We start from the raw sequence: 16,288 nt of genomic DNA on the forward strand, positions 1-16,288 counted from the left end.
ACACAGAGGGTGGTACGAGTATGGAATGAGCTGCCAGAGGAAGTGGTGGAGGCTGGTACAATTGCAACATTTAAAAGGCATCTGGATGGGTATATGAACAGGAAGGGTTTAGAGGGATATGGGCAGGGTGCTGGCAGGTGGGACTAGATTGGGTTGGTTTGGACGGGTTGGACAGAAGGGTCTGTTTCCATGCTGTACATCTCTATGACTCTAAGTAGGTATGTGCTATAGGTGATGTTTTTACAAAGAAAAATGATACCTGGCTTTGACATTGTTGCTTTCTAGCAGAGGTGGGATCAGGTGTTATGAATTTTTGCAGCTGGAGGCTCAACAATTAGACAATTCTGTTCAAATGTATGGACAAAATCTGGAAGAAAAATGAGTTACTAAATGCATACAAGGTACAGTATTGTGATACTTTGATAAACTTAGAAAACCAGACAGTTATACTGTAGAAGGATATAGAATGAAATTTAATGGATTATATGCAAGATAACAAAAAAAAATCTGATTCCTAATTCAGTGCTTGTCTTTGAATTGTTTGGACAACTGGAGTTAGATTTTCAAAAGGAAGCATACTTTTGAAACAGATGACAAAATTCTTGAGAAAAACTCCTCAGAAAACATTCATCTCTAACAGCCTAAATGGTACAAATGGGACATTCAGCAGTAACAGAAAAAATGGAAAAAAACACTAGCAGTATTTCAAGACTGTACACATTTGGAGCAAGTTGCACTGTGAAAGAAGGATCATAACCAAAAGGAGCAACAAAAGCAATAATTTTGCCAGTTATAAAACATGTTAGAAACTGGGGAACTGCAACAGAAAAATGAACCGAAGGAATTACCAGGAAATGATCAGATGTGACTCCTGATTACGCATAAGTTGTCTTAAGAGGAATAACAAGGTTTTTGATGTAATGGCATGAGAAGTTCAGAAGGAGAATCTGGCAGATGAACAAGAAGCTTTAGCTCAGCGATGAATATTGTAGTTGCCGATGCTTTCAAGTACACAGTATTGGACAGCGGTTGAACATCCAGTGTGTGGAGTGGCCTGGACAAAATGGTACTTGGATTCTCAAAATAGTAAGGGCCAAAGTAAGGTTGAAGAATCTGAGAGTTCTACTTGCTTCTGGTTTGGGGTGACAACATGCTAAAAGTCAATAAAAAGTGTGATGATTCCATGTAAAATAGCTGGAGTAATCCATTCTATCAGCACTGACATGGTATCAAGTGAAATACTCTTCTTGTCAAGCAAGACATCCTTAAAAAGTCTCAAATGATCTGGTTTTGGAACACAAGGGAACTGTCTTTGAGAATATAAATGGATTTACAGTTTACATAATCAAGATATTATTGTATCCCTTTATTGAGTCCTAACTTCTCTATTCAAAATATTAAGAAGTGTGAATGGCATCAGGGAGTAGGGGTTAAAAGGAAAAGAGGTAATTGTCTCAAAACCACAGTCAGTCTGCCCATTCATTTTCTCACTGGCGAAGAATCCCATTCAAGGATACAGGAGTAAGGAGCTTGAGTACACTAAACCTGTAGACAAGATCAATCATAAATGTAATATTTGTTAAAAAGAACACAATCAAAGCCCATTATGAGTCTCATATGAACATGAGACTTTAATGAAGGTTTAGCAATGGACCTGAAAGTTTGGAATAAGTTAGAAAAACATTTTCACTTTACACTTCATTGACATGGTAACTAGACTTAGCCAGTCAACAATAACATAGAGTTAAGAAAAACTAATTGTGGACAAGATAATGGAGAAAGTAGATAGGGACTGGACTGAGAACACCAGCTAAGTTCTTTATTAACAGTGATGACATTTGACAATGATTAATTTAAAGTTATGTGTGAAAATATTAACAAAGCAGTAGAGAGTGGCTTAAGTATTGGGAGTTATAAAAAAATCATGAAATAGTAGATTAAATTTTTCATATAATGTTAGTGGACTAGTCAAGTTGTAAACTAAAACCGCCCTGATATAGGTCGACATGTGAAGAACTCAATGCAAACAGTGGCGGCAAGGACCATATCATTGGGTTTTTTGGGATAAATCCAAACATTCTGAGGTAATGAATGATCATCCCTGGCTTGTGAAGAGACTATAATTAGCTCAATTTTTTCTAAGCATTGAAATGCTCTGCATTTGGGAGGTGGGCATTCATAAGGTCAAGGTTTCAGAGAAAATTTGGGAACCTCAAGGCAATGTACAAAGCTATCAGAATAAATTTTAATCCAGGAACACAGTATATTACAAAAAATGGGCAAGAAGAATGGAAAGATCCAGGTATGGTTATAAGTAGTAGTGAAAGACAGCGTCTTTATGAGAGGGCAATCAAACTGTTAGGATACATTCCTTGAGTTTAATTGGCATTGATCAAACATTTATGAATCCAAACAAGTAAGAGAAAGGCACCATGTAGTTCACTTGCACAAAAATTGTGCAGTTATGAGGACCAGATTATGCCAGTTGAAGGGCTGACTGAATATGAACACAGTGACACTCAAGAACAGGATAAGGCATATCTAAGGAGGATATCTCAGAAGCCAATTACCAAAAGTTGACATTAGAGTATGTGAAGGGGCCAGTGAATGGAGGGATGACATTATTATAGTGGGGAAAGACAGCAGAAAGAACAAACATTGGCCAAATATGCAAGGTGAAGGGCAGGTAAGAGGATCTACTGATTGGCAAAATCAGGTAAAGATGTGGTAGCCCAAAATTTAAATGATATATGATAAATACAGTAAGAATGGAGTTTTAGATTGGTAGTCAGGTTTTGGGGGCTTTTAAATATATGGTACAAAGCCATATTCCGCATAGGACTACGAGAGAAAAAGAGAAACAATTGGTTATTTGTAGCTTAAGGGTGACCAATCCACAAGTGTAGGTTAGGCAAGGAGGAGACAGGGACTCCATGAACTACCAGAGCTGTACGAGGAATGATTTGGAGATGCCAGTGTTGACTGGGGTGTACTAAGTTTAAAACTTACATAACACCAGGTTATTGTCCAACAAGTTTATTTGGAAGCACTAACTTTGGGAGCACTGCTCCTTCATCAGATGGTTATGGAGTATAAGATCGTAAGACACAGAATTTATAGCAAATGTTTAGTGTGGTGTAATGGAAATTATATATTGAAAAAGACCTGAATTGTTTGTTAAGTCTAAAAGATAAGACTGGCTTTATTCTACAATACACTCTACTCAACTGAACTAACCAACCCTCCACTCCAATCCCACCCTTTACATACATTAGATAGTGTGCAGAATAAGTTGGGTGTTAACTTGCATCAACAATCTTATTTAGAACAAGTAAAATGCATCCCAATAATTAGGGATATGTCTGAAGAGGTTCTAACAGCAAATAAAGTATGAATGGAATTAAGTTCAGTCTCAAATGATTCTGAAGCTACGTAGTTAGCCATTTTTAGCAATTCTTTACATGCTAACCTTCCAGATAGTTATTCCAGTACAGCAAGGTTTATCATATTCTTGCTGGGAAAGAATAATAAATGTTGCTCATTGGCCTGGGAAACAAGGAAAACAAAAAAAAAGTTGTTTAAAAACCTCTTAGCTTCTGAAACATTTGCAATACTAGAAACAATAGATACAGCATATATTCATAGAATCTGTATAGTGTGGAAGCAGGCCATTCAACCCAACGAGTCCACACCGACCCTCTGAACAGCAATCCACCGAGACCCACCCCACTGCCCGATCCCTGTAACCCTGCATTTCCCATTTTCCTAGCTTGCACATCCCTGGACACTAAAGGCAATTTAACACAGCCAATCCACCTAACCTGCACATCTTTGATCTGTGAGAGGAAACTGGAGCAGCCGGAGGAAACCCATGCAGTCACAGGGAGAATGTGTAAACCTCATACAAACAGTCACCCAAGGGGTAAATCAAATCTGGATGCCTTTCACCATGAGGCAGCAGTGCTAACCACTGAGTCACTGTTCTACCCATTGATTAATTAATTGAAGGAAATTTGACAAAATTTGCCCATTAAATATTATGTGGATAACCATTGTGTTTTCCATTCAACAAATAATATTGCATAGACAAGGATGAGAATTGACCCTGCTGGTGTGATGGAAGTGTTGGAAAGAAAAGAGATTTCTAAAAATGAGTTCACTTGTCACCATTGTGAGACAGTTTTACAAAAAGGAATGCTTGCACTAAGAAGTTATTAGATGTCCTTGGAGAGGGAAGTGTATACTTATGATCAGAACATAGAATATTGTGTACTGAGAATACAGAAAACGAATGTTTCTCTAACGGGTTTATAATTATTTATACACAAAGTTGTTTAAGATAGGGGAATAAGGGGTCTGTTAATTGTTCATTGCATTTTAATGTCAACAGGTAGAAAAATCACTATTTCGTTTTGACTAATTTTGGAACATTTATCAAAAGTGTGAATTTGAAGAAGGAGTTAATCTTTCATGTCTGTCAATCACATTATTAATGTTTGTTTATGTCATTGTTAAGGTTGAGATAACCAGTATTATTTGTCTTTGAGCATGTATGAAAGGGCCACCTGGGGTACCGCATGTTAGGTGAGAGCTGCAGGACTGAGCAAACTAATAAACCCTCTCAACAAAGAAAATCCATGTGTCGTGGTTTCAATCAATTGGTGTGGAATCTTTTAACAGCTACTCCCCTATCTTAATGAGGATGCTATTATTTCTAGACTAAAGTGAGACCAATTACTATTTACATTTCCAATTACAGTTAAACCTAGCTGGCAAATTGTGCCAAGTTGCTAAGATGTCACAATCATGAAATGATGTAATCACCAAATAAGATGGATACATTTCCTGGTAAAGGCCACTTCTCCTGACCAATCAGAGCATGCCAGAACTTTCAAAAAGCTCCCATGATCAATTTGAGGCTGTTTATTCTGAGATCAAGTTGTGCAGAGAGAAGATTCAAGACTCTTACAACAGGTGATGATATCAACAATATGAATTATAACATAGTTAAGATTCCTGCCAGCAATAGGTAACCAACAGATCTACTGAAATAACATTTACAGTAATTTGCTGGATTGCTACAGTAATCAGCTGGATCTACTTGCTTACTATTGTCAGGTAATACAAATTGATTGCGACAGGTAATAGAGAGCCGAGTAGACCACATAATTTTGTACAGAAGCGTGAAAGGAGGCATCTTCACAGAAGGGCTCAGAAAAGGCAATACAGACTTAATGGCACAATCCAAAGGCTACAGGAGCAGAAACATCTCAAGGTCCATGTGCATAGATCCTTGTAAATGGCAGGATTTATTGAGTGAGTAGTTAGCAAACTAAATAGGATTTAGGGCTTCATAAATATATATATTTTGAAGTCAACATAGGAAAATTACATTTGACCTTTATAAAGTGCTGTTTAGACCATATTTGGGTTTTGCATCCAGTTCTGCTCACCATACTTGAGGAAGGATGAGGTGGTCTTTGAGAGGATGCAGAGGTTTACTAGAACTGTTGTAGGCATGGAGGTATTTTAGCTAAAACTTTAGGTTTGGGAAGATGGGTTTGTTCTACTTTGAACAAAAACATTGAGAGAACATTCGGTAGAGGTGTACAAGATTATGATGATTTTCAATAAATTAGAAAAAGAATTTTTTTCTATTAGGTCAATGTATAAGGGCTAAGAGACACATATTTAAGACTTTAGCCAGAGATGCTTGGGATGTGTGAGAATGAACATTTTTGCCCTGTAAGTTAAAACAACCTGGTGTCTTTGCTGCCTGCAGTAAAGTGGATCTAATGAATGATTTCAAAAAAAAATTGAATAGGCACTAGAGGTAAATGATCGAGGAAGTTTACAGGATAGGTCGGGGAATGGTATTGATGGATTTCTCAACAGCAAACCAGTATGGACTTGACAAGCTTAATAACCTCTCTCTGCACAGTACACTTTCAACTGTACTGGTGAAACCCAAAAGGTATGTTCTGCAATAATCAAGAAATGGGCTAGTCTTTATAATCTGGTTTCTGCTGACCCTTTGCCATTCTGGATGGATTAGCATCAATTTATAGCCATAGATTTTTGTTCAGAATATATGACAGAGAATTTTGTGCAGTCTGAAGTCTGCAGATATTTTTGATTCAACTTTTCAGATTGGAGAAGAGGATAGAGGAATTGAAAGCTGAATACCAGAAACTCGATCAGAATGCAAAACAGCTCATTCAGTCATTTGAACCAAACTGTGAACACATTGCAAAGGAAGCTGGAGAAGATGAGCTCTGGTCATCACTCGTGGAAGACAGGTGATATGCAGATACAGGAAACTGTGCAAGGATAGTAAACAGGGGGAGGACTGGAAGGTCAAATACATTTGGACTGAACTTGAAATTTAGCTTGGGAGGGTGGGGAGGCTGTGGATGGGAATTGTACTCATCAACTAGGACTTGCATAAGCTTGGAGATTGGCTTTTTATGAAGTAGCTAACAAGTGTAGTTTTATAGCTGAAAGGTTGAGAAATTGCATGAGGTCTCAGGATATCTGGTTTCATTGCAATTGCAAAGAAACAGTGAAGTTTCATAATTGACATGGAAGGTGTAATATCTTCACATGCAGCTGTAGAGGTAACAGTGATTTAGAAAAATAATCACTGCCTGAAACTACAGGAGAAGAGTAGGTCTTTGGTTCTTGAGCCTGATCAGCTAAGTGTTTGATTTTAAGACTTATAAAACTTCCATATCTTATTTCTTTTTTTGTAAATCTATAATAGTAAAGTGAGGGCATTTTTTTTCTTGTTTATACTATGTTCTCTCTCTTATTACGATACTGTGCAAATCCTCCTACTTAATTTAAACCAGCAACACAGAAAAGATTTATCCTGTGCAGTAATTTGTAAAAATTCGAGTGGTCAAGAACTATTTAAAGTAAAAATTAACAACTTTATTTCTTAAAATATAACAGAGAATTATTAGCTAACATCTATTTATAATTCCTTCCTCTAACCTATCTGTTACTTTCCCTTCTATAATACCAGTCTGATAAAACTCCCAATTAAGATTTACAAAACAAGACTTCTTATTTCAATACCAGACAGCTTTTGGTTCTTCTATTTGGATTTTCCTGTGTCTTGTTTTTTTCTTCTTAGGGATTTTACTTCACAGATTACTGATTGAAAAAGGTACATATTAAGAGAGCTATTTTTTCAGGCAGTCTATTTACATGCTGGGGCTTGGCAGTTCTCCTCCCAAATGTTCAATTTTCCCCGGTCTTATACCCCAGAACATCGGATTGTGTCATTGGCCTTTAAGATTGTCAATATACTAAATTCAAACTTGATCGGAATATGGTATTTTTGGTAAAATTTAAACTGATTGGCCAAATTCAAATCTTTTTTTTGTCATTTTCAGGCAACTAGCTACTCCAGTAACTGGAGCACATGTTACATTGTGTCTTACTGAGAACACTTGGTGCTGTCACTGCTAGCTTTTACTCTCTTAAAAGGTATAGTTCACCCACATCTTCATAACACCTGCCCCCAAGAAAAAATTAACCATCATAATGAAAAGATGGCTTCATTTGTTTTCTCTATTTTTTAAACACATTATCCTAACATACAGATAACTTTAATGTAAGTTCACCTTAACTTCTTCCCATATATTTGTGTATATAAAACATTAAATAAAGACAAATCTCTTGTAAAATCTATCAGTTAAATCCGCGATAATGCATCTGCATTACATTCTTCCAGCCCGCAACATGTATGATTTTAAAATTAAAAGTCAGTAACATAAGACTCCAACAAAATAGTATATTCTCATCTTTAAAACATTCTAAGAATCTATGTGGATTGTGGTCAGTGTACACAACCGTCTCCGATACATTGTTCATGACATACGCATTAAAGTGTTGTAAGGCCAGGACCAAACTCAATAGTTCCTTTTCGATTGTGCGGTACTTCCTCTGGTGGCAGTTCAATCCCATCCTCATCTTCCTGTAGGAGTACAGCTCCAACTCCAATGTCACTAGCATCGCTGGCTAGTGTTTTTGTAAAGTTTGGTGTAGCGAAGACTGGTTAATATTGATTTCAAATGGTCGAATGCCTCCTGGCATTGTTCTGTCCACCGACACTTTGTGTTCTTCTTCAGCAAATTAGTTAACGGTACCACTACACTGCTTAAGTTTGGAACAAACTTCCGATAGAATCTGCTGAGTCCTAAGAATTGAAGTACCTCTTTCTTCAAGGTTGGTCATGGAAATTCCTCGATGGCTTTCGTCTTTGTGTTCCATGGGTCGACCTTCCATGACCGATGTTATGTCCCAAGAACGTCACCTCTGCTTTCATGAAGTCTGTTTTATTTAAATTTATCACCAGTTTTGCTTCTTGTAGTCGTTCAAACTCTGCCAACTGTACCATGTGATTTTTCAAGGACTTACTAAAGATCACTCCATCTTCTAAATAGGTTTCACAGTTTGTTAACCCAGCCACAGCTCTGTTCATGAGTATTTGGAATGTGGCAAGTGCGTTCTTCATTCCAAAGGGCATCACTTTAAACTGATATAGCCCATTTGGGGTTACAAACGCAGAAATTTCTTTCGCCGTCTCTGATAAAGGTACCTCCCAGTAACCATGCATTAAGTCCAACTTGGTGATGTAACTGGCTTGTCCGACTTTCACGATACAGTCCTCCAATCTAGGAACTGGATATCAGTCTGATTTTGTAATGGTGTTGACCTTCCAATAATCCACGCAGAATCATTGAGTTCCATCTGGTTTGGGCACTAAGACAATCGGCGAACTCCAATCACTCTGGCTTTGTTCAATGACATCCTCGCATGGCCTCTACCTCCATCTGGACCTGTCTGGCTTTGAAAGGATTAAGCCAATGGGGGTGTTGTTTTATTGGAGCAGTATTCCCTATGTATACTTAATGTACAATAGCATTAGTCCTCCCCATCTGATTCTTACATATGTTCTTGTACTGTAGTAACAAATCTTTCAACTCCATTCTTTGCTACTGAGACAAATAGCTTACTAACCTATCCCAGTCCTCAAAAGACTTCTCCATTTTTTAATCTATTTTGAGGCACCTCAAAATCCATATCATCTGAATTTGATTCCTCACTCTGCAGGGCAGTAACTAGCACCTGTTTCTCCAGTTCTTTCTCTCTAGTGTAGTATGGCTTCAGCATGTTCACATGACATACTTGATACAGTTTTTTCCTATCTGGCATCATTACAAAATAGTTCATCTGACTCAACTTTTTCTCAATTTAGTAGGGACCACTAAACCTGGCTTTGAAGGGATCTTCTATCACTGGTAACAGTATTAACATGTTATCCTCTCGGGAAAATGTCCGAGTGTCAGAGCTTTTATCTGTCACATGCTTCATTCTACATTGTGCCTCTTTAGGTGCTGTTTAGCTCACTCACCTACTCGATTTAGTCTCTCCCTCACCCCCGATACATAATCTAAATGTGAGATCTCTGACTTTGGTCCTGTCAATTTTTCTTCAATTAATTTCAAAGGGCCTCTCATTTCATGACTGAATATTAACTCGAAGGGAGTAAACTGAGTAGATTTGTTTGGGGCATCTCTAATGGCAAACAATACGAATGGGATACCTTTATCCCAATCATTCAGGTAATCCTGACAGTATGCTCTCAACATGATCTTCAAGGTCTGATGCCACCTTTCCAAAGCCCCGCTGGCTTCAGGATGATACACACAGGATTTAAAGTGCTGTATACCTACGCTATCCAAAACCTCCTTGAACAGCCTAGCAGTAAAACTTGACCATTGGTCTGACTGAATCTCTCTGGGTAGCCCATACTATGTGAAGAAAGCTACTAACTCATCTACTACTCTTTTTTGCCTTAATACTCCGTAATGGAACTGCCTCCGAAAATCTGGTGGACACATCCAGTATGGTTAGGCAAAAGTGAGGACTGTAGATGCTGGAGATCAGAGTCAAGATTAGAGTGATACTGGAAAAACACAGCAGGTGTTCCTGCCCAAAACATTGAGTTTCCTGCTCCTCGGATTCTGCCTGACCTGCTGTGTTTTTCCAGCACCACTCCAATCTTGACATTGGTTATGGTTAACAAGTATTGGTTCCCACTTTTAGTTCTTGGGAGAGGACCTACACAATCAATTATAACCCACAGGTTCTTCAAATTGGCAACAAAGGTGCTGGTTTTATTACCGCCTATGGCTTACGTACCATTTGGCATGTATGACACGTATGGCAAAAGTTAACTATATCCTTGTGCATTCCAGGCCAATAAAAATGTTTTTGTACCTTAGCCTGAGCCTTTTGTATCTCTAGGTGACCTCCTATAGGTAGTTCATGTGCTACCCATAACACTTCCTGTCTGTATGCTACCGGCAACACAATCTGGTGCACTTCAGCTCATTTCTCCTCTGCACTGACCTGTCGTGGGATGTTATCCTTCAGATAATAGCCCACTGGAATATTCTTTGCCTCCTTTTCAAAGTACACATCCACATATATATCTTTTATTTTCTTGTCTTGCTGTTGCAAGTCTCTTAGTCTTTTAGGAGTACAGAGGAACTTTTGATTATCCGAACGAGGTGGGCGGGCACTATTTCGTTCGGATAATTGATTAGTCGGTTAATTGACTCAATGCCTCTCCTCTGGAGCTCGGAGTTTTCTGAAGTTTCCTTTTTCCACATTCCGCCTGCCTTGCTCCCTCTCTATCTCAGGGTTTGTTTCTGAGCAGACACACACTTGTGTGGAAGGGACCTGCAGTACTGCTGAATTGGCCATGCTAAATTGCCCATAGTGTTAAGTGCATTAGTCAGAGGGGAAATAGTCTGGATGGGTTGCTCTTCGGAGGGCCTGCATGGAATGGAGGGCCTGTTTCCACACTGTAGGGAATCTAATCTAATCCAAACTCCTCACTTTCTTGGTTTTCCTTGGGTGTCTCCACAACATGGGGTGTCACTCCTATTTTGTATCCTGTCAAATAATTCCCAAAAACAAACTGAATTCCTGGAACTGATACTCTGTCAATCACTCCCACTGTAACTTTGCCAGTCTTGAGTTGGCACTCCAACCTGATCTTACATAGGGGAACGCTAAATTTCTGTCCATCTATCCCACAAATTACCACACTCTTGGGTAACACATCAGAAAGAGTGCATACTCGCTCATCCCTTACTATCAGCGACTGATTAGATCCTGTATCTCTCAAAATGATAACTTCTTGTCCTACTCCACCGTTCTTTCTGAGTAAACTTTACCCACAGAGACAAATTCTTTGTAGAGATCAGGTACTAACTCCATACCCTGCCCCTGCCTAGACTGTGCACTCTCCTGCAGCTCCTCGGCTCTTCTTGGGGTCTCCTCTACTACCTTCACCAATGCCACTGGCTTAGCTTCTTTTACCTCATCTTTTCCCACAGCACCTTTCTTTAACAACTAGCACTGTGACTTTACCTGTCCCACCTTCTAGCAGTGAAAATACCTTTGCTCAGTGCCCTTCTGAAACCACCGGTACTGTAATTCTGTGTCCCACTCCACTACAGTGAAAACACCTGAAGCCTTTCACCTCCTGTCCACCCTCTTGGGCTTCTTGAACCTGCGGTAAAATCTTACCGGTGCTCTCTACTCTTGGTTTAGTAGTGTAGGATCTCGCTTCTCCCAAGTTCTATCCCTCACTGGATGAAATTCTGGCCGGAAGCTTGTCTTATGCACCAACATGTACTCACCTGCTAATTCTGATGCCCTTCTCACTCCCTCAACTTTCTGTTCCTCCACATGAATTCTTATCATCTCTGGAAGTGAGTTTTTAAACTCCTCCAGCAGAATAATCTCTCTTAGAGCCTTAAATGCCCTGTCTATTTTCAAAACACTCACCCATCGATCAAAATAACTATGTTTAATTCTTTTGAGCTCAACGTAAGTCTGACCTGGCTCCTTCTTTGTGTTTCTGAAGTGCTGTCTGTATGCCTCTGGTACCAATTCATAAGCCCTTAAAATAGCCTGTTTAACCTCTTCGTAATGTCTTGACACCTGATCTGATGGTGCAGCAAATATCTCACTAGCTCTGCCGACCAGTTTAGTCTGAACCAGCATTAGCCATAAATCCTCAGACCATTCCATCTGCCTAGCCAATTTTCGAATGAAATAAGGAAAGCTTCAACATCTTTCTCATCAGAGTTTTGACGTATTTATATCTATCACCACCTTCTCTTTATTTAAAAATATATTTTTATTGGAAGAAGTAGATTTTTAAATATTACAACAAATACAAAACAATGCAATTCAAGTCAGCACAAAAAAAAACACAAGTTAAAATAACCCAATCCACCCTCATGTACGAATGTATAAATATATATAGAAAAATATATAATAGAGAAAAAACCTAACCAACTATTTAACTAAATAAATAATAACCAACAACAAACTAATAAATAGTAGTAACTCAACTCAGCCAAACATGACACTCATACTTTCACAGTTCCTCCTCCCTGGATATTGGACTCGCAAAACACAACCGTTATGGCTATATAAAAGCCCTTATTAGTGTGGCAGATAAATCTGTGTCCAGGTATTCCAAAAAGGACTGCCACATCTTTAAAAATCCTGGTGCACTATACTTGTGAAAAAATCCAAGGGAATATGCTCCATAACAATCTTCCACCAACCCAACAAGCCCGGGGGATTTTTGGATACCCAACCTAGCAAGATATTCTTCCTTGTGCAAAAAGTGAGGATATTGTAAAGTTTTTTCTTATGCGCATCTGCAGGGAGCACACTGGGCAGGCCCAGAAGAAGAGAGATTGAGTCCTTCTCCACCCTTACACCCAAAATTCTCTCCATTGCATCCACCATAGCACTCCAATAGGTATGAAGCCTACCACAAGACCACAGACAATGGGTAAGAGTGCCCGTACAGACCTTGCACTTGAGTTATAGAGATGTACAGCACAGAAACAGACCTTTCTTTCCAACCTGTCCATACTGACCAGATATCCCAACCCAACCGAGTCCCACCTGCCAGCACCCGGCCCATATCCCTCCAAATTCCCATTCATATACCCATCCAGATGCCTTTTAAATGTTGCAATTGTACCATCCTCCACTATTTCCTGTGGCAGCTCATTCCATACACATACCACCCTCTGAGTGAAAAAGTTGTCCCTTAGGTCTCTTTTATATCTTTCCCCTCTCATCATAAACCTATGCTCTCTAGTTCTGTACTCCCTCAGCCCAGGGAAAAGACTTTGTCTATTTATCCTATCCATGCCTCTCATGATTTTATAAACCTCTATAAAGTCACCCCTCTGCCTCCGATAGCCCCAGCCTATTCAATCTCTCCCTATAGCTCAAATCCTCCAAGCTTGGCAACATCATTGAAAATCTTTTCTGATCTCTTTCAGGCTTCACAACATCTTTCCGATAGGCAGGAGACCAGAAGTGCATGCAATATTCCAACAGTGGCCTAACCAATGCCCGGTACAGCTGCAACATGACCTCCCAACTCCTATACTCAATACTCTGACCAATAAAGGAAAGCATAGCAAACACCTTCTTCACTATCCTATCTTCCTACGGCTCTACTTTCAAGGAGCTATGACCCTGCACTCCAAAGTCTCTTAGAATCATAGAGATGTACAGCATGGAAACAGACCCTTTGGTCCAACCCGTCCATGTCGACCAGATATCCCAACCCAATCTAGTCCCACCTGCCAGCACCCGGCCCATATCCCTCTAAACCCGTCCTATTCATATACCCATCCAAATGCCTCTTAAATGTTGCAATTGTATCAGCCTCCACCACTTCCTCTGGCAGCTCATTCCATACCCATACCATCCTCTGTGTGAAAGAGTTGCCCCTTAGGTCTCTTTTATATCTTTCCCCTCTCACCCTAAACCTATGCCCTCTAGTTATGGACTCCCCGACCCCAGGGAAAAGAGTTTGCCTATTTACCCGATCCATGCCCCTCATAATTTTGTAAACCTCCACAAGGTCACCCCTCAGCCTCTGATGCTCCAGGGAAAATAGACCCCGCCTGTTCAGCCTCTCCCTTTAGCTCAGATCCTCCAACTCTGGCAACATCCCTGTAAATCTTTTCTGAACCCTTTCAATTCTAGGTAATCCAAGATGGAGGACGGAAAAATTTTCTGGCTGTAACAGCTGCCCCTTTTTTGAGGTATTTTAGATGCTGGAGGTGATTTCCTCAAATTCCAGGAGCAGCAATTACTGTTTTATATGCTGTTGCATTGTTTTGGAAATTTGGAAAAAAAAGTCAAAACAACAGCAGTTTTAAAAGGGAGAACAGACAAAGGAAGCACATGGTGAGGACAGTGCAGGAGAAAGAGAGAGAGAGAGAGAGATAACCTGCACAGTTACTTCTTTTGCTGTTTTGAGTTCATGTACCGCTGGACATCGGAGTGCATCAGGGAAAATGAACAAACAGTGAAATTCACAACTAATCTTGAAGGAACCTGTTTGGGGCAAAGGGGCAAAGTTCATAGCACAGAATCAGATAAGCTAATTGTTGTTTTAAGTGTGTCCAACAGCAGTAGTGATTAGAGTGGGTTCTTTCTTGATTATAGGTTTTTGGAGATATGTCTCTTGATTAAACTTAAAATATAAGCCATAACTATTAACTTAACCTGAGGCAGTGTTTTGTAGAGGAATAAGACCGTGTTATTTTCTGGATTGGTAGATTATGAAGGAGCAAGAATGGCCTTTAGTACAGTGATATGTGCTTCTTGTCAGATGTGGGAGTTTAAAGAGAGTTTAAGGGTTACTGCGGATTATATCTGCCATAAATGCTGTTGGATGCGAATCTTATCAGATTGAATGGATCAGTTGGAGACACAGTTAGAAGTAATGAGGAATTTGCAACAGCAACAGTATGTGATGGATGGCAGTTATAGGAAGGGGGGAAAGTCTCAGATACAGTCCAATAGATGCGTTAACTCCAGGAAAAGTAAGAGAGGTAGGCACCTCGTGCGTTAACTCCAGGAAAAGTAAGAGAGGTAGGCACCTCGTGCATTAACTCCAGGAAAAGTAAGAGAGGTAGGCACCTCGTGCAGGAGTCTTTTGTGGATATACCCATTTCAAACAGGCTGGATTCCCAGGGGAACGTAGCACGAACAGCCAAGTTTCTGGTATTGAGACTGGCTCTAATGTACGTCGGCTTCCAAGAGATCAATTGTGTTCAGGGATTCTGTAGTCCAAGGTACAGACAGATGTCTCTTTGTACAGCAACACTCCCTAGGACCTTACCATTGTGTGTATAAGTCCTGCTAAGATTTGCTTTCCTAAAATGCAGCACCCCACATTTATCTAAATTAAACTCCATATGCCACTTCTCAGCCCATTGGCCCATCTGATCAAGATTCCATTGTAATCTGAGGTAATCTTCTTCGCTGTCCACTACACTCCAATTTTGGTGTAATCAGCAAACTTACTAACTATACCTCTTATGCTCACATTTATATAAATGACGAAAAGTAGTGGACCCAGCACCGATCCTTGTGGCACTCTACTGGTCACAGGCCTCCAGTCTGAAAAACAACCCTCCACAACCTCTTTTACCTTTGAGCCAGTTCTGTATCCAAATGGTGAGTTCTCCCTGTTTTCCATGAGATCTAACCTTGCTCACCAGTCTCCCATGAGGAACCTTGTCGAACACCTTATTGAACTCCATGTAGATTACATCTACCACTCTGCCCTCATCAATCCTCTTTGTTATTTCTTCAAAAAACTCAATCAAGTTTGTGAGACATGATTTCCCACACACAAAGCCATGTTTACTAACCCTAATCAGTCCTTGCCTGTCCAAATACATGTAAATCCTGTCCCTCAGGATTCCCTCCAACAACTTTCCCACCACCGACATCAGGCTCACTGATCTATAGTTCCCTGGCTTGTCCTTACCACCTTTCTTAAACAGTAGCACATTAGCCAACCTCCAGTCTTCCGACAATTCACCTGTGACTATCAATGATAAAAATATCTCAGTAAGACGCCCAGCAATCACTTCCCTAACTTCCCACAGAGTTCGAGGGTACACCTGATCAGGTCCTCGGGATTTGTTCACTTTGATGTGTTTCAAGATATCCAGCGCTTCCTCCTCTGTAATATGGACATTTTTAAGATGTCACCATTTATTTCCTTACATTCTATATCTTCCATGTCCTTCTCCACAGTAAACACTGATGCAAAATACTCGTTTAGTATCTGCCCCATCTCCTGCGGCTCCACACAAAGGCCGTCTTGCTGATCTTTGAGGGGCCCTATTCTCTCCCTAGT

At 39.8% G+C, this 16,288-nt stretch overlaps 1 protein-coding gene across 1 annotated transcript in view; it reads left to right on the plus strand.

The window, feature by feature from the left end:
- The window catches only part of LOC122556268 (single-pass membrane and coiled-coil domain-containing protein 1-like), a 39,333-nt gene that overhangs the window by 8,440 nt on the left and 14,605 nt on the right, over nucleotides 1-16,288 (plus strand). Inside the window, exon 3 of the mRNA XM_043702896.1 lies at nucleotides 6,150-6,299. Coding sequence (XP_043558831.1) covers nucleotides 6,150-6,299 — 150 coding nt within the window. The remainder of the gene's footprint in view (nucleotides 1-6,149; nucleotides 6,300-16,288) is intronic.

Source organism: Chiloscyllium plagiosum, chromosome 13, assembly GCF_004010195.1.
Source record: "Chiloscyllium plagiosum isolate BGI_BamShark_2017 chromosome 13, ASM401019v2, whole genome shotgun sequence".
In the NCBI taxonomy this organism is placed as follows: Eukaryota; Metazoa; Chordata; class Chondrichthyes; order Orectolobiformes; family Hemiscylliidae; genus Chiloscyllium; species Chiloscyllium plagiosum.